This window comes from Gordionus sp. m RMFG-2023, chromosome 2, assembly GCF_954871325.1.
Source record: "Gordionus sp. m RMFG-2023 chromosome 2, tfGorSpeb1-WG-v2, whole genome shotgun sequence".
Taxonomy (NCBI): Eukaryota; Metazoa; Nematomorpha; class Gordioida; order Chordodea; family Parachordodidae; genus Gordionus; species Gordionus sp. m RMFG-2023.
Genome location: NC_088776.1, coordinates 50310478 through 50329953, shown reverse-complemented (window position 1 = coordinate 50329953; position 19476 = coordinate 50310478). Strand labels below are relative to the sequence as shown.

The following is a 19476-nucleotide window of genomic DNA, read 5'->3' as shown; positions in this document are numbered from 1 at the left end:
GTCATTTGGTAGCTCCTTAATAAAGTTGCCAATATTATTTTGAAAATATTCTTATGTTATTTTATATATTTCTATATCTGTTAATTCACATTTATTTTTAGTATTTTTTGAAATAATTTATATATCAATATTATCATCCCTTTCCTCTTCATAATTTATACTATTTTCACTTAAATATGGGTATAAATTGTATTCCTTCCACCACCTTAAAGCACATAAGGAATCATCATAGAGGGAGATATTGTTATCTTCCCTGTATCTGAAAATATGTTTACAAGGTAAAAGATACCTTTGCTGGAAACCACAATTACATAAATTTTCACTAACATTGAAATCTTCATAAGTTATATTAAAAGAATATTTTATTTCAAGGTTGACTCTTTTAAAAGCTTTTAGAGTCAATAATTTGGAGAATAAAAATTGTGGGGAAGATGGTGGCAGACTTGTATAATTAAGTCTACTATTTGTATGGATTATATCTTTATTCTTGTCCTACAAACAATTTAAATATTCATTTAAATTTTTATAAAAAATATGTAAGGAAGAATTCCTTTTAATAATTCGTTTTAGTGCACGATTTGTCCCTTCAATTCTATTATTTGTAAAATTCCCAAAATTTACTGATTTATTTCTCCATGCCTTCCTACCACTTGCCAGTTTTCACTTTGGGTGTAATAGATGGTAAGGAGAATACCAGAATAGTTGCAATCTGGTTAGTTTTATCAGAGAGCTCCACGACAGTTAAAAATATGTGCCAGATTTTTAAAAAATATAATAATGTTTTCCTAAAAACTCTTACAATTATATCTGATAAAAATTTTACAGAAAGAGCAATCTATCAAGATGAATTTCCCAATGCTAAATTGGAAATTTGTATTTTTCATGTTCTACAAATATTCAAAAGACAGTTAACAACAATAAAATATAATTTAACAATAATTGAAGTCAAAAAAATGCACGTCCTATTTAGACGTTTAATTTATGCAGAAACCCCTGGCATATATTGGAAATATTATTATTATTTAAAAAATTCAAAATATCAAAAGGTATTTTTATACTTTGATACAAATTGGCATGGAATTCGTGAGGAATTCTGCTTGGCATGGAGAAATAAATCAGTAAATTTTGGGAATTTTACAAATAATAGAATTGAAGGGACAAATAGTGCCCTAAAACGAATTATTAAAAGGAATTCTTCCTTACATATTTTTTATAAAAATTTTAATGAATATTTAAATTGTTTGGAGGACAAGAATAAAGATATAATCCTTACAAATAGTAGACTTAATTATATAAGTCTGCCACCATCTTCCCCACAATTTTTATTCTCCAAATTATTGACTCTAAAAGCCTTTAAAAGGGTCAACCTTGAAATAAAATATTCTTTTAATATAACTTATGAAGATTTCAATGTTAGTGAAAATTTATGTAATTGTGGTTTCCAGCAAAGGTATCTTTTACCTTGTAAACATATTTTCAGATACAGGGAAGATAACAATATCTCCCTCTATGATGATTCCTTATGTGCTTTAAGGTGGTGGAAGGAATACAATTTATACCCATATTTAAGTGAAAATAGTATAAATTATGAAGAGGAAATGGATGATAATATTGATATAGAAATTATTTGAAAAAATAATAAAAATAAATGTGAATTAACAGATATAGAAATATATAAAATAACATAAGAATATTTTCAAAATAATATTGGCAACTTTATTAAGGAGCTACCAAATGACCTGATGATTATATGCTTTTAGGAATTAAAAGAAACATGTGAAAAGGTATGTAACCTAGAATCTTAAAAGCATAAAAAGAATAAATACATTGGAAAACAAAGAGAATATTAATAGTTTACCATCATCTTCTAATTCCTATGAATTAGTTAAAAATTTAAAAATGTCTGAAAAAATTAATAGAAAAAAGAAAAAAATGCAGTACACTATTTTTAACAAAAAAAAAGCTTTAAATAAAGAAATAGATAATGAAATCGATCTTTCTATAATGCAGGATATCATGAATCAAGAAAATCTACAATTATCCAAAGAGAATCTAGAACTACCCAAAGAAAATCTACAATTATCCAAAGATAATATAGAACTACCCATACAGGATCAATTACAATTACCTAAAACCTTGTCATTTCACAAATTGCATTCAAAATTATTATAATTGTATCTATTTTTATTATAATAATATATTTAAATAGTGCAATCATATTTAAAATACAAATGTTATGAAAAAGAAATAAATATTTGCTTAAAAAGAGTCTCAATTTATCCAGTTTATTGTAATGCTTATAGTATAAAAAGAATTAAGATATAATCTATTTATTTAAGTTTTGAGTTGTTTTTTTGTCATTTTCATGGAATTCTTCTGCTATTATCTATTTTTAGTGTAGACTAAATATATATTGTGAAAGCATGAAAAATTTAATTAATTAGAAAAAAAACATATTTATAATTTATAGCTTAATAAAAATATTTGCTTATGAAGAGTCTCAATTTATCCAGTTTATTGTAATGCTTATAGTATAAAAAGAATTAAGATATAATCTATTTATTTAAGTTTTGAGTTGTTTTTTTGTCATTTTCATGGAATTCTTCTGCTATTATCTATTTTTAGTGTAGACTAAATATATATTGTGAAAGCATGAAAAATTTAATTAATTAGAAAAAAAACATATTTATAATTTATAGCTTAATAAAAATATTTGCTTATGAAGAGTCTCAATTTATCCAGTTTATTGTAATGCCTATAGTATAAAAAGAATTAAGATATAATCTATTTATCTAAGTTTTGAGTTGTTTATTTGGTCATTTTCATGGAATTCTTCTGCTATTATCTATTTTTAGTGTAGACTAAATATATATTGTGAAAATTAGATTAAACATGAAAATTTTAATTAATTAGGAAAAAAACATATTTATAGCTTAATAAAAATATTTGCTTATGAAGTCTCAATTTATCCAGTTTATTGTAATGCCTATAGTATAAAAAGAATTAAGATAAGTTTTGATTTGTTTTTTTGGTCATTTTCATGGAATTCTTTTGCTGTTATCTATTATTCGAAATTATAGCTTAAAAAAGAAAATTTAATAAAAAAATATTGACTTTAATTAATTATAAAAAAAAATGGAGAGCTAATTTTTAATAAAATAATTTTTATTTATGAAAAAAAATATATTTATTTATAAATAAAAAAATTTGAAATAAATAAATATCGTTAATGGTAAAAAAAAACAACATGCGTTCTTTAAAAAATGAAGATTTTACTTTTTTTATAATTTTTTAAATGCAACAATAGTTGCAAGTAACAATAGCCTAAAAATTAAGCCCTGTTCAATGCCTATTTTTCAGTTCTGGCGTAATACAACTACTTTGACCTGGATCCAATCCATTAATTTATTTTTCAAATATTTAAGTCCAACATTTAATTTTATAAATAGGTCTGATCCAATTTTTTTAAACTGGACTATTGAAAAAGTACTATATTTCAATGAAATCAGAAAAATTATAACTGCTGATGGATAAAAAACAATTTTGTGGATATTCTTTAAAAATAATATTCAGAAAAACACTAGGAAAACAAAATAATTTAAAATTTAATCAAGATCCAAGCCCAGAAATAAATTTTAAAATTAAGGTCCAAATCTAAGAAGTTTGTCTAAGTGACCTAAGTTTTGTTGGATCTGATTTGAATTGATCCAAGAAGTGCTCTAATATGCAGTAAGGTAACAATATGAGGCTAGGTGTGAGTGTCGACTTAAAAACCTTGTAAAAAATGGGGCTTTCTGATTTTTTTAAATATACATTTGAATCAAATAAGACCAATGTAAATCTGTAAATATATTTTAATTTTTACAGGTAAGAAAATATTTAACCATTAATTAGATATTGAAAAAATTTATTCTTGTCAATGCTAAAACTTGGCATTCCAATTTTATTTATATAGATCCAATTGGTTTAAGTGACATTTTCCATCATTTTATAAAAAGATTTTAAATTGTTGGCCACATCAAAAATAATTTTGTAAAAAAAAATTTAATATTAGAATCAATATTTATAATTAAGTAGTTTTTATGAAATTTTTAATTGAATAACATTTGATAACTATAAAAAGAAACATTATTCATTGTTAAACCCTTAATATTTCCAAAAATGTAAGGTTAATATGCTAAATTTTCAATCCTATTTTTGTAACATGTATGTACCTTAGTTTATCTAGAAAATTTCTAACAAATTATAAGGGGTCCCACAAAAATCATATATTTTGATTGATTCATTGGAAATCATTATCTAACTTAATTATAATGATTTTAAGAAAATAAATGAGTAGATATTTAGTATCATATATCTGTTGAACCTTAATATTTGAGGTGATAAAAAAATATTTAGTAGCATGTTATTTTTAAATCATTGTATTTATGTATATAAAATAAACAACTGAAATTTAGTAGACTTTAATTTAATAGTATATTCTCTTCCTTCATTAATTTGCAAGATTATAATAATTATGAATATATATCAGATGCAATAATACCAATATTTCAGCCAATACAAAGAGTACTTTATGTCAATAAAATAATAATATATAATTAATCAATACTTATATATTTTTATGTTAAAAATTTATAAGTAAATTAACATCATCTTTCTTATCAATTAAAAGTTTGTAAGTGTATTTTATTTATGATTTTATATCTTTATATAAAGATTTTTTTTAATTTATGATTGTTAATTACCATTTTTGGGGATCAAGCATTGGTATTGGTTAAAATTGAAAGAATTAGTATCAAATGCATCTCTTATATTTCAAACTAATACTTGTTTACATATGTTACAAATTTAGGATGTATATTTATAGATAGACTAAAAATTTATTAATAAAAATATATCACAAGAATATGAAGATTTATTTTTTAATTTCATTATTTCCAATAGATTGTCTCTCCAATTCTGCCCTGCAAATAAAAATATTTATCACAATATAATCAAACATTTTTACCTTAATTGTTTACTAAAATCATCTTCTACATTATCGTCATCCCAATTATCTTCCCATACATTTGATTCTTCATTATTTTCCTCATTTTCCGTCCATTCTGTTAAAATTAATAGCAATTCTAAAAAAAATTAAAAAATACCGGCTGGAAATTCTTCAAACTCATCATCTTCTTCCAACAATCCAATATCTGTTTTCTTTTCTTCAATATTATTTTTTATTACAGATTGATTTGTTATGGTGGCCATTTAGATGAAAGTATGAAATTTGACAATTATAGAGTAACTATAGACATGGTACACTTACTAAACAACCAATTTTATTAAAGTGCACTAAGACCCATCTGTTTTTAAAATACAAATTAATTAATATAAAGATAAAAAACAACAATAAGAATTCAAAAGAAAAAGTTAGTCTAGAAGATCTGCGGAGAAAAGGCAGCGAAGCTTTCGCTTTAAGCATAAGTCTCTGTCTGGAGAAGAAGTCTTCTCGCGAATTTCTAATATGGTTATGAATGTGAGATAATAAATCTGAAGAAAGACAATGCAATATATTGGAATATAGATGTGGTCTTCTGATATGCCGCCCAAGTAGGTTTGGAATTTTGTTTTATAAAGCTAATGAATCTATACAATAATATTCCCAAGCCATAAATGAGCCCTGTTTCGATGGGATCATGGAAATTCCATCAATCCGCTTTTCATAGGATCTAAAAAGTCTTGGTCATTAAAGTATAGCGAGCATTTGAACGTATTTCAGAGCTCCAAGGATTAAGTAAATACATTGGGTGTGCCCAGGGATGCGTGTTCTTCACGATTTGCTATATAAGCTCTGTCTTCTTTGTTGTCTATGTGGATTCTGGAGCCAAATCAGAAGTAAAGAAAGGTTATTGTGCAATTTAGACGGATTCTGTGTGGGTTTAATCTTTGTTGGTGTTGAAGTTGTGTTGAGTTATTCTAATTATTATTTTTTTGTAATCTAATTTTTTATTATTTTTTGTAATAACTTTATTATATGTACGGCGTAACCTTATTTTTATAACTTTCGGCGTAACCTTACTTTTTATATTTTATAATATTTTTACTTTTTTGTTTTTCGTTTGTATTCTAATTTGGACTTATAAAAAAATGTATATATACCTTAAGAAAAGAAAAAGAAATTAGTTAATAAAATATATTTTTACTGACTCGCGCCATATCGTTAAGATCCTTATTCTTTTCATGGTGCCCTGGCTATGGGTGGTGGACTAGAAAAAGATGACTACCTAATCTTCTGAGATGACTATCTAACCTATGGAGACTGCTTAACCTATGGAGATGACTACCTATTATGACTACCTTATCTATTGTGACTACTTAATCTACTGAGATGACTATCTAACCTATGGAGACTGCTTAACCTATGGAAATGACTACCTATTATGACTACCTTATTTATTGTGACTGTCTAATCTATTGATATGACCAATGCCTAATCTATGGAGATGACCAAGAATCAAACCTTAGCACGTTCTTTCATGCAAAAAGCTTCTTTCTTCATGGTGTCCCGGTGTAGCGTGATTAATTAACTCCCCTTATCACATACCTCTGAGTTAAGTTGTAACCATGATAGATTAACTCCCCCTTTGATAAACAGTGTTAAGGAGGGAGTTAATTAATAACAAAAATCTTAATTACAATGTTAATTGATAGGGAGAGTTATATGATCATACTGTTTTTTTTATTACTGAAATTCTTATAAATTTAATTTTTATATTAATTTTGATTTTCCAAATTAAATTTGAATCGAATTAATTTTATTAATCTTGTTTGTATAGATTGACATCCTAATTTCAAAATTTCAAGTAAAATTATCATTATTATATTATAAATATATAAAATAGTGAATATCAATATTGTCAATGTTTATAATTACCTTAAATCCAAAACTTACCCAACCTCCTATATCGGAGATCATGGGTTGAAAATAAACCTTAGAGTTAAATGTGCCAAGTTTTCCTTAAAGAATGGCAAACTCTACCATCACCTACATAATGCTGAGGTAATCTCACTCATTAGTCAACAACATAATATTTTAGTTTCATTCCATGGAGGATGTGACACAAATATCACAGAAATGTCATTATCAGGTCATTTTGGAATCAACAAGACATATGATAAATTAGTTGAAAGGTATATTTACACTATTTAACATAATTTTATAAACTGGTTAAAGTATTGTATTTTGTGAAAAACATAGAATCTATATAAATATCAAAATAAGGGTTGTAAAACTACCTTAAGATATAGATGATTATAACAAAATGAATTTGTAATTGCTCATCTTTTTTATTTAAATATTTTTTTATATGCTTGATACTTATGTTACAAAATGAATTTGTAATTGCCTCATCTTTTTTTAATTTAGCAATTTATAAGCAGGGATGTACTCAATATAAAAATCTCTTTCAATTTATAGAATATTTTTAAATATAGGCCATTAACCTGATATGGCCCAAAAAGCTTACACCACTTCTCAAAATGAATTTATGACTTTAAAATCATAGTACCAATATACTCTTTCTTTTAACTGATAGCAGCGTCTACATGACAGGATTTTCACTGGATGCAAACCCCCCTCAAAAACCTCAGCCTACCCCCCTAAAAAAATTTGCTGCCTTCGGCGGCATTATTACGATAGAATAAATTATAATCTTATAAATATAAGTCTGAATATTTTATGAAATAATGATATATAGATTACAGGAAGAATATTTATTGGTATAAAAATTATCGAAATTTAAAAAATTATATATTTTAATTTCCACATAATAATTTTATTTTATATATAATTTTTTTAATGTTAAAAATATATATAACATAAGGAATATAAATATGTGTGCAGAAAAAGACTAATTATAAATAACTAACTAATACTAGTAATCCAAATTTATTCAAATAAAAAAGGGAATTATAATGCAAAATGTCTAAATTTATTGCTATTTAATATTTAAAAAAAATGGATATTATAATTGCTTCATAATAATTTTTTTTAATGTTAAAGATATAACATAAGGAATATAAATATATGTGCAGAAAAAGACTAATTAAAAATGACTAACTAAAAAGGGATTAGTAATCCAAATTTATTCAAATATTGAAAAAAGGGAATTATAATGCCAAATGTCTAAATTTATTGCTGTTTAATATTAAAAAAAAGGATTATCCAATTAAAAGATTAGATAGTCTTTTAGAAGTTAACGCGAAATCTGTAATAATATCTTCTGTTTTAAATGTATCATATATATCAATTTCACTTGATATTAATAATAAATTTTCTAAAAAAGAATCAGAGATTTTATTTCGAATACGTGTTTTAACAATTTTGACTTTACTCATAGCTCTTTCAGCAGAGCATGAGGTGGTGGGGAGGGTTATAAGATATTTATATAACGTTTTAAGATAAGGAAAAGAACTTGATTTAATTAATAATCTATATGGTAGAATAAATGAATATTTCAGCCATCTTTTTGTTTCGGTCATTTTACTAGCATTTATAATGTTTTCACCAATAAACATATATTAAAATTAAGTTGTTAATAAAATTAATAACTTTCATCATATAAGGTATCATTTTTTCTAATATTGATTAAATCTTTACTATAAATGATTGATAAGGAATCTAAGTATAATGGTCTAAAATTGGAAAATTCATCTATAATTTTCTGTGCATCAAAATTATATAAACACAATTTCAGATATCTGGGAAATTTCTATATTCTCATTATCTGCTAATCCCGCAGGAGTAAAAATAGAAATCTGATTTAAAAAGTTTAATGATTCATAATTAAATCTTTCATTTAATTGTTCAATGATCATATTAATCACTGGGTAAAAATTTTCATTTTTATATCTAAAAAAATATATATTATTTTAAAATATACTTTTCATAAACTTTTCTTTTTGTTGTTCAATATAATTATCAAACTCTTTTTGATCCAATTTAAATATTGACTTAATATTATAAATATCGGTTGTAACATTATTCTTATCCATAAATGATTTAACATCGGTATGTAATGATGTTAATATATTATCACCATTTGCTTCATTAGAAAATGTAATTAAAATACATGAATAATAATTTACCCCTTAATCTTTGGAATTTATTTTTTGTATGTTGGATCAATTTAATCATCATTGCTAAATCATTTCCAATTGCCTGCATTTCAATGCAAGTTTCATGTGTACATTTTAAGATTATTCTTAAAATAAATAATCCTAAAATAAAATCATATCGTTTTATTCTAGATAGCAATCCCTCAGAAATTGAAAATGTGATTGCGTCATCGGAATTGCTTAACTCTGTCAAGGAGGCTATTATATATTCATAAACATCTAAAAAATTTTGTAATGCTTTGAAAGATGATGCCCAATTTCTGAAAATAAATAAAATTCTTAAAAAAATTTGATTTATTTACCTTGTTGTGTTTTTTATTCTTTTGAGAGAATTTTTATTTTTTTGCATTTGAAATTTGGTAAAAACACCCTGGCGTTTAACTCCATTCATAAAATTATATAATTCATCTAAAATTCCCATAGTTTTTTTAATTTCATTCCCATATCCACATATACGAATAACAATTAAATTAAGCCTATGAGCATGGCACCAGACATAAATAGCTTTAGGAGCTTCTTTAAATATTAAAGCCTGTACTCCCTTATTAACACCTCTCATATTACTAGCACCATCCATACTTTGCCCAATCAGGTATTCTAGTGGAAGATGTAATGCCTTTAATTTAGTTAGAACATTATTTTTAATATTTTCTCCTGTTGTGTCAGAAGTTGTAAAAATATTAATGATTCTTTCTACTGGGTGTGGGTGTGGATATTCTTGTATATACCTTATAATTAAGGCAACACATTCCTTTTTTGAAATATCATATGTAACATCTAATATTAAGCTAATGGCACAATTTGACATAATTTGTTTAATTATTTCATTCAATATTTTTATTATCTCAGCCAATTTTTTAACATGGCCATAGGATATGAAGTTTATTTGTGGCCTTAATATTTTATTACCACTTTTTCCTCGTGAACTAATATTTTTCTCTAGATATGCTCTTAATACTGGAACATTCTTTGAGATCAAAGTTATAAGTCTTGAAAAATTACCATCATGAGAATTGCTTCCCAAAAAGCAATATTGCCCCGTATTAAATACACAATAGCATCAATTATATTATGGATAATATAACGATTTTGGGTTATAATTTCCTCTCGGTTGAATAAAATGTGGTCATCAATACGCCCCCGAGAAATCCATGCCATATGTGCATATTCACAATCTGCATGAACAGGGGATGTTTCATGTCTCTCCATATGCCGGACTAAATTATTCCAGCTATCTGTACCTTTATGAGTCCATTGCATGCTTGCTTGATGACTTCCAAACATAATACAGAAGATACAGAATACTTTATCCAAAATAGAGCTATATGATAGCCATTTTCTTTGAGAAAATGATTTGTCATAATTTATTTTTTTATAATAGGCATCTTTCATGCTCCTACACAATGACATATATTATATGTCATTGATTTGAAGCGATAATTAAATGTATAATAATAAATATTTTACAATTTTAATGGCCGCCAATATATTTGAAGCGATGAAAACGTATTTTAAAACCAATACGGTATTGATTCTACAATATTGTAAAAACAATACGGTATTGAATCTACAATGATAATATCAATACGGTATTGAAACTACAATGGGTATTGCTTTCACAATCCTACACCGGTGTAACGTGATATTTTAACTTAAATTTAAATTAACTCCCTTTAGTAATACTGACATTTAAGATTGACGTTATAAAATATTTTAATAAAATATCATTTTTAACTTAAATTTAAATTAACTCCCTTTAGTGATACTGACATTTAAGATTGACGTTATAATATATTTTAATAAAATATCATTATAAAATTTAGTAATACTGACATTTATGACTGACGTATAATGTTAAAAGTTTCTATTATTTAGTAATACTGACATTTATGACTGACGTAAAATGTTAAAAGTTTCTATTATTTAGTAATACTGACATTTATGACTGACGTATAATGTTAAAAGTTTCTATTATTTAGTAATACTGGCATTTATGACTGGCATGTAATGTTAAAAGTTTCTATTATATAGTAATACTGGCATTTATAACTGGCATATAATGTTAAAAGTTTCTATTATTTAGTAATACTGACATTTATGACTGACGTATAATGTTAAAAGTTTATTATTTAGTAATACTGACATTTATAACTGACATGTAATGTTAAAAGTTTCTATTATTTAGTAATACTGGCATGTAATGTTAAAAGTTTCTATTATATAGTAATACTGTCATTTATGACTGGCATGTAATGTTAAAAGTTTCTATTATTTAGTTACTGACATTTATGACTGACAGTTACTGCTTAAAATTTATATATAGCAATATTGACACTTATGACTGACAGGTACTGCTTAAAATTTATATATAGCAATATTGACACTTATGACCGACAGATGATGCTTAAAGTTTGTATTTTTTCCAATATTGACACTTATGAGTGAGATAATTAAAATTTATAAGATAGATTATAATTTCTAATATTTAGTAATATTAACATCTAACTTTCAACCTTTTTAAATTTCTTATGCCTATAAATAATTTAACGCCGAAAACGTTATAGCTTAATTTAAAAAAGGTTTGATCAAAATTTATATACACATGGTAGGTTAAATTTATTCATATTTAAACATAAATTACATATCATTCATCTAATGATTCACTATTGTGACTTTATATAAAAATAACTAATTATAAAATGCTATATAGTATAAATTCGCAATTGAATAGAATTGAACTCATAAAAAAGATGCCAACCTATTGTACATTTTATAAAATTAACTATTAATAAAAAATATAAAGTGCAATAATATTTAATAAAAAAATGCTTACCGATTATACTTTCAACTAAATTGCGATAAATATAATGAAATAAAAGTATAAGAATAAATATTAATTACATTGATAAAAAGGATGCCAACCTATTGTACCTTTTATTAAAATAACTATTAATAAAAAATATAAAGTGCAATAACATTTAATAAAAAAATGCTTACCGATTATACTTTCAACTAAATTGCAATAAATATAATGGAATAAAAATATTAGAATAAATATTAATTACATTGATATAATTCTAACAAAATGATTGTTATTTTCATTACATAAATATATATTTTCTTTAAAAATTTTAATATTATTAAAAAATTTCATGGGTGAATAATAATCCCACTTATATTGGGTATAAATTAATATATTTGTCTGCAACAATGTGGCCATAGATAATATTTCCACCTCTGTTGCCCAGACACCATTTCCTATAACATTTCTGTCAATTAGGTATTCTTCTACAGGATATCCTATGAATTTTTCCATTTCCAATTTGAAATCGTTACTCCTCATAAAGGCAACGCATTTCTCCCTCAGGTAATTATAATTATCCTGACTATTTGATATTTCTTGACTTATACACCTATAAACATGTTAAATAATTAAATATTATATAAAGTAACTAACCTAAAAAAACAGTTTCCATCACCCACAATATTAGTGTTGTTAAAAAGTCGAGTTCACCCGACTCCGACTCAGAGTATGAAGTCATTAGTCGTGAACTCGAGTCGTGAACTCAAGTCGACTCAGGTCGTGAACTCAAGCCGACTCATGTCGTGAACTCCAGTCAACTCGAGTCATGCACTCAAGTCGATTTGAGTCGAGAACATGAGTTTTCCATTTGAGTAGTAAACTTAAGTCGACTAGAGGACGAATATTTCGAATAGGTATATCGTTCGTTATTTTTAAAATTTTGTGAAATTTTTTAAAGCAAATGGGTAAAATATATATTATAAACATGTTAAATTAAAATTTAAATGGAGATCTACCACAGATAAGTGACAATTATCATTTTTAATTTTTTATTTAATTTTTTTGAACTTACAGGGTAAAATAATAAATTGTAAACATGTTAAATTAAAATTTCAGTGAATATGTACCATAGATAAGTGACATATCTAATTCTCAACTCCCTTTTGAAATTATTTTAATATATATATTTTGAAATTATCACATTACTCATATCCATTATTTTTAAATTAGGTTAATATGATCTTGTTGGGAAACACTTAAACCTCTGGGCAGATGATAATAGTATCAAATATGTTAAATTTTTTGAGCCAACCGGAATGGAGTTGAACTAGAAAGTTGCATTAATATAAACATGATATTTTTGGGAACAACAAATTTAATATTTTTTCTTTAATCTTTTAAATCAATTTTAGATCTTAGAAACTACTATTTGGATATATCTAGTAAAATACGCCCCCCTCTGATTATACTATTCATACGAAAAATCTATTTATATTGTTATCATCTAAATCTTATTAAAATTTTAATGTAAACAATAACTTTATAATGAAATAGGTTATATAATAATGATTTAAAATATCATATTATTTAACAATGTACGATTAAGCTTTATAATTAAAATATCATCAAGTATATCTTTGTCTAATCTTGTCCTTAGAGAGGTTACAGTTAGTGCTAATGCATTAAATGCTCTCTCAACTGAGACCTGGGTGCAAGGAGCAGCAAGAATTATTTGAGATAATTTAAATAATTCTGCATCTTATTTTTTTTATTTTGCATTATATATAAAAAAAAATTTTGTAATTTTTAATTTTAAGTTTAACTTTCTTGTTTTTTCCTTTTATTTTTATTTTCACTTGTTTATTATATTTTGAAATAAAAAATCAGGAATTAATAATGTTATATAAAATAAAAAAAATGAATAAAATAATTGTTTTATAATAAAACCCCCATTTATAAATTTGGGTGGGATACATTTATTTAATGTTTTTTTTATTTATATTTATAAAAAATCAAGTATAAAAAATGCATTTCATTTTCTAAATATATTTTAAAAAATATAAACCGTAAAAATAAAAAGAATATTAATAAATTCTTAGATTTTTTTTTGACTGTCTCATTCTCATTAATTACTTTATATAAATTGTAGCAAATATGATATTATTAAAAAATAATGGCATATAATAGATTTTTTCTAATATAAAATAAAGAGTAAAGACTCTTGGACAAAAAAGACACCATTTAATCATTTTTTTTTAAATGTTAAGAAAAAGGGAAAGTTTAAAAAAAATTTATTAATTTTTTCCTTTTTTCCATACATTCACTAAAAAAAATATTTGGTTAATAAGTTGTAGCAGTGTTAGCTGGTTTTAAAAGATGGTTCACATATGTGAATTAATGGGATATTGTTATTTAAAGTTTGTGACTACAAAATAAAACTCGTTTTAAAGGCTATAATCCAAAATTTTAAAAAAAAGTTCGAAAAATTTTAAAATTGTATGTTTAAGTATTAAAATTTAGAAAATTGTCAAGTATGTTTTGTAAATGTTTTTATTTTTATGTTTAAAAATATAGACTTATCATATTTATATATTTTCAATAAAGTTTCGAAAGTTTGTGAATTTTAAAAAGTAATTATCGTTGTTCGGTCTCCCCTAATTTTTTTCCCATGTGCGACTGAGGGTTAAAAACTATTATGTTTTAATTTTATAAAGAAAAGTAAAAATTCATTTATTTTAACAGCGAATTTAAAAAATCATGTAAAAAGACATCATACTGATATGATACGGATTGAGAAGACAGAAATGCCAAAAAATCTAGTGGGCATAAGGAAACTTTTACCCGAGGAGATCTTACATCTAAACAAATTAATTCTCAGATATATAATAAAGAATAATATATCTTTCCATTCACTGAATAGTGATTCTTTCAGAGGAATATTTTCTTATATATTTAAAAATGAAAAAATTTGGTCTCGTCAAACGGCCTGTAAATATATTGAAAAGCTATATAAAAGTTCCAAATTAAATCTTATCACTAAGTTAAAAAATATTGATAGCAAAGCCATCACCACTGATATGTGGACCTCAATTAATTCGTCATCGTTTTGCGCAATAACATGCCATTATATTAATAAAAAATGGAAAGTTTCCTTTTAGATTTAATTGAGTTACCATATCCTCATAGTGGTGAGGATATATCACAATGTTTATTAGAATCTCTGGATGATTTTGAGATTCAGGACAAAATTATCTCAATCACGCATGATAATGCACTAAACGTAATAAAAGCTGTTGAAAAAATGAATATAATTTATCAGGAAAAATATAAAACAGGCGTATACAGCCACCGATGTTTAGCACATGTTATAAATTTGATAGTAAAAGAGGGATTTTCATACCTAGACAAAAAGCTAATTAAAATAACTGATGTTGTAAAGAAACTACATTCTTCCCCCAAACTGTTACAAAATTACATGCAGCTATCTGGTGGAACGAGGATTCCGTTGGATGTGATAACCAGATGGAACTCAAAATATATAATGCTATCAACAGTGAACAAAGTAAATTATAATATAATTTTTTTATAATGTCTTTTATATTCTACTAAAAGATATATGGTCAATGGTAATTAATTTTACAAAATTTTGACTATGTATAAAGGGAACTAGGTCTAGTCGAACCATTTTTTTACAAATCCCAGTCTTCCCTACCTTTTAAACCATAATATAATTATTTTATTCAATAATATTCAAAGATAATAGTTTTACAATTTTGAAATTTTAGAGATATAACATTGCATAATAATATATTTAATTTATATAGAATTTAGATGCAATTAAAGACCTTGGGAAAAAATATATGGCGCCTTTCGATATAAATGATAGTGAGGCGAGATCTTTAAACGAAATTGAAAATTTTTTAAAACCTTTTTATAAAATAACACTTGAAATATCGTCAGATACTTCTACTATTGGAACCTCAGTTTTATTTATGACAAAGATAGAGCAGATTTTAGACGAAACTTCGAAAAATCATCCCGATAGCGATCTTAAAAAAGCGGGTAGTAAAATGTTGATAAAATGTGCAACTTATAAAAATTTGATGAGTTCATTTAGCAATTTTGTATCCACACTATTAGATCCTAAAACTAAATTAAAATATATGCCTAAATTTATAGCAAAGGAGGATTATAATGAAAAATTTAAATCATTATATAAAAGCTATGGTTGGCCATCGCAAAAAGTGAATGTTTATGACTTCTCAAAAGATGATATGGAAACACAGCCCTATTCGGTTTGCATGCATAACGAAATGAGAAAGTAATTATAAATGTTTGATATATTAATTTATAATTTTTAGGGAGGCTTATGAATATCCAGATCTCAGTAGAGATGAATTTATAGATTACATCAAAGAACCGGTTGCACCAGCTTCAACCAATATACTTGATTGGTGGGCCAAAAATAGTGATTTTTACCAAACGTTGTCGCTCATAGCTAAAGATTTCTTCGCACAACAAACAACAAGCGTTCCTAGTGAAAGAGTCTTTAGCAAGGCCGTTGATTTTTTAACGAAGAAACGAAATAGGATGTCGGGGACAACCGTTAAATATTGTATGTGCCTTAATAACTGGGATGTTAGAGATATAATATAAAATATTTCATTTATTATCTATATTGTATCTTATTTATTGTATTATGTTAAAAAGTTATTTTATGTTTACAAAATAAATAAATATTGTGTAATTTATATAATAATTTGAAGATATGTGGTAAAAATCTATTTAATATAAGATTATAAGCTTTTTAACAGCTTTTATCTAAGGTTTCACAAATTGTATAAAATCAAAAAAAAATATCATAATGTTCAAATGAACATATTTGATTATATTTTCTTTAAAATAATTCTTTGTATAAAGGGATCCCTTAAAACCCGCGATAATCCCGGATAGTTTTGATCCTATTAAAAATTACAATACTGGGGTCTTTATGATTCTAAAACGAGAAACTATTTTTTTTAAATAAAATTCTGTATTAGTATATTTGATTCGAACTTTAATTTCATCATTTTCTTTTGTAGAAAATTGTAAAATTTAACAAAAAATAAAATTATACCTAAAACGAATTATTCACTATACGATTTTATTTCATAAGATTCGTATTTTATGAATAAAAAAATTATTTTATTCGAATCGAATAAAGAAAATATATTAATCTGTGGAATATTTTTTTTTGTCTATTTATTATTCGATCGAATTATTCTTATTATTTGAAATAATTTATAAATATTAGAAATTATTCGTAAATAAATATTCCAAAATATTTGTTAATATTTCAAATTATTCAGAAATTTTCAAACCCAGAAGTATTTGACATGATTCTTAAGTATTTAAAAGTTCCTTGAAAAGTTTTTACTTTTTTTTTCAACATCTATAAATCACTTATTAATTTTTAATATTTTGAATATATTTTTGAAGAATTTAATTTTTGGCATCGAATATTCGATGAATCAAATCCAATAATGTTTTCATTATTCGAACCGATACGAATAAGGAATTATTTAATTTGTACTAATACGAATAATATAATTATTCGATTCGAAAACAAGAATTATGTAAATATATGATTTGATTCGTATTTTTGTAGGAGATCCAAAGAATTTTTTATATTTTTATGTAAATAAACAAAAAATAAAATATTATTTGAAAAAAAACATGATCTAACTTTGTCTGTTTATAAAATAAATATAAAATATAAAAAATGTATCAGACAGGACTTTGCAAAAAGTAAAAATAATTATATAAAATAGTTAAAAATAAATCTTATCCACGCCTTTATTTCATTTTTTTTCTGGAATTATTTAGAAGGGTAAATAAATGAGAAAGCCGTTTATTTTAGCTCGCTATAACACCTGGTTCTTGAGATATAGGGGCTCAAAATTTTTAAAATGCTTATATCTCAAAAACTAATTATATATCATATTGTAAGTAAAAATATTCTCTAAAGGGCTATCAAAAAATAATAAAAATTGGCGCCAAAAGACATTTGTCACTTTTCTAGGGTACATCTTCACTGAAGTTTTATTTAAATGTTTGCAATACCTATTTTAGCCTATTTAGGCTAAAAAAATTAAAAATATTGAAAATAAAAATAACGATTATGACAATTGTCATTAGAATTTATTTAGGGTACATCTTCATAATTTTTAATTTAACATGTTAGCATTCTATATTTATGCCCATTTGCGTAAAAACTTTAAAAATAACGATTATGACAATTGTCACTTTTTCAGGGAACATCTTCACTGAAGTTTTATTTAAATGTTTGCAATACTTACTTTAGCCTATTTAGCTAAAAGAAACAACTTTTTGCTCATTAGCGTCACAAAAAAATCTTATATGTTTAAAAATACCTACCTATTATGATAATTATCATTTTTGCAGGGAACATCTTCATTGAATTTATAATATAATATCTTTACAAAATAATTTATATTATAACCCTTTTGTGTCCAAAAATTTCAAAAATCTTAAAAAATAACGCATATGACAATTGTCGCATTAAAAAAAAGTTTGACATAAATATTAATAAAAAAATAGAAATAAATTAAAAAGGAATAACTAAAATAAATAAAAGTTAAAGAAAAATTGACAAAAATAAAAAAAATATTATGATTTTCTTAGTACATCTTCACTAAATTTTTATTTAAACATGTTAGCAATGCTAATTTTAGCCCATTTACGTCAAAAAAATTCGAAAAACTTTAAAAACAACGATTATGACAATTGTCACTTATCTAGGGTACATCTTCACTAAAATTTTATTTAAACATGTTAGCAATGCTTATTTTAGCCCATTTATGTCAAAAAAATTCGAAAAACTTTAAAAACAACGATTATGACAATTGTCACTTATCTAGGGTACATCGTCACTTAAATTTTATTTAAACATGTTAGCAATGCTTATTTTAGCCCATTTACGTCAAAAAAATTCCAAAAACTTTAAAAACAATGATTATGACAATTGTCTCTTATCTATCATACATCTTCACTAAAATTTTATTTAAACATGTTAGCAATGCTTATTTTAGCCCATTTACGTCAAAAAAATTCGAAAAACTTTAAAAACAACGATTATGACAATTGTCACTTATCTAGGGTACATCTTCACTAAAATTTTATTTAAACATGTTAGCAATGCTTATTTTAGCCCATTTACGTCAAAAAAATTCGAAAAACTTTAAAAACAACGATTATGACAAATGTCACTTATCTATGGTACATCTCCACTAAAATATTATTTAAACATGTTAGCAATGCTTATTTTAGCCCATTTACGTTATTTGCAACTCAAGTTGGAAGTCTAAAATAAAAAAAAGTAATAAACAAATATCTTAATTAATAATAACTAATTTGAAATATTCGTCCTCTAGTCGAATCAAGTTCATAGAACTATTCGTCCTCTAGTTGACTACCTAAAGTATATAATTCCTATTTAAATCTCAAGTTGG

General features: G+C 24.7%; 3 protein-coding genes across 5 annotated transcripts; 1 reads left to right on the top strand and 2 right to left on the bottom strand.

Moving 5' to 3' along the window:
* Positions 1-4860: 4860 nt before the first annotated feature.
* Positions 4861-5295, bottom strand: LOC135924846 (26S proteasome complex subunit SEM1-like). Its single transcript, XM_065459968.1, has 3 exons — positions 5148-5295; positions 5009-5105; positions 4861-4964 (listed from the first exon to the last, which is right to left on the bottom strand). Exons 1-3 carry the CDS (start codon positions 5251-5253, stop codon positions 4916-4918), a joined length of 252 nt encoding a protein of 83 aa, XP_065316040.1. The 5' UTR covers positions 5254-5295; the 3' UTR covers positions 4861-4915.
* A 3249-nt stretch (positions 5296-8544) lies between these two features.
* Positions 8545-16702, top strand: LOC135923977 (uncharacterized). Of its 3 annotated transcripts, XM_065459014.1 has the most exons (5): positions 8560-8610; positions 14708-15527; positions 15790-16027; positions 16188-16286; positions 16327-16702. In XM_065459014.1, the coding sequence occupies exons 2-4, from the start codon at positions 15105-15107 to the stop codon at positions 16211-16213; spliced, it is 687 nt and encodes a 228-aa protein (XP_065315086.1). In that variant the 5' UTR covers positions 8560-8610; positions 14708-15104; the 3' UTR covers positions 16214-16286; positions 16327-16702. The 3 variants fall into 3 exon arrangements, with proteins under 3 accessions (XP_065315087.1, XP_065315086.1, XP_065315085.1); XM_065459015.1 differs by lacking the exon at positions 14708-15527 and having other exon boundaries at positions 8545-8610; XM_065459013.1 differs by lacking the exon at positions 8560-8610 and having other exon boundaries at positions 14662-15527.
* Positions 8722-10490, bottom strand: LOC135924419 (zinc finger MYM-type protein 1-like). Its single transcript, XM_065459476.1, has 5 exons — positions 10165-10490; positions 9465-9778; positions 9133-9422; positions 8939-9089; positions 8722-8896 (listed from the first exon to the last, which is right to left on the bottom strand). Exons 1-5 carry the CDS (start codon positions 10444-10446, stop codon positions 8722-8724), a joined length of 1212 nt encoding a protein of 403 aa, XP_065315548.1. The 5' UTR covers positions 10447-10490.
* Positions 16703-19476: the final 2774 nt, after the last annotated feature.

Bases quoted from the DNA above. Each gene is read 5' to 3' on its own strand.
- LOC135924846 (XM_065459968.1), bottom strand. From the start codon at position 5,253: ATGGCCACCATAACAAATCAATCTGTAATAAAAAATAATATTGAAGAA. The intron at 5,106-5,147 runs GTATTTTTTAAT...TAATTTTAACAG, and splicing joins GTTTGAAGAATTTCCAGCCG to AATGGACGGAAAATGAGGAA. The intron at 4,965-5,008 runs GTAAAAATGTTT...TTTTATTTGCAG, and splicing joins GATTTTAGTAAACAATTAAG to GGCAGAATTGGAGAGACAAT.
- LOC135924419 (XM_065459476.1), bottom strand. From the start codon at position 10,446: ATGTTTGGAAGTCATCAAGCAAGCATGCAATGGACTCATAAAGGTACA. The intron at 9,423-9,464 runs GTAAATAAATCA...ATTTATTTTCAG, and splicing joins AGAATAAAAAACACAACAAG to AAATTGGGCATCATCTTTCA. The intron at 9,090-9,132 runs GTAAATTATTAT...TTTCTAATGAAG, and splicing joins TAAATTCCAAAGATTAAGGG to CAAATGGTGATAATATATTA.
- LOC135923977 (XM_065459014.1), top strand. From the start codon at position 15,105: ATGGAAAGTTTCCTTTTAGATTTAATTGAGTTACCATATCCTCATAGT. The intron at 15,528-15,789 runs GTAAATTATAAT...TAATTTATATAG, and splicing joins TGCTATCAACAGTGAACAAA to AATTTAGATGCAATTAAAGA. The intron at 16,028-16,187 runs GTAGTAAAATGT...ATTATATAAAAG, and splicing joins TAGCGATCTTAAAAAAGCGG to CTATGGTTGGCCATCGCAAA.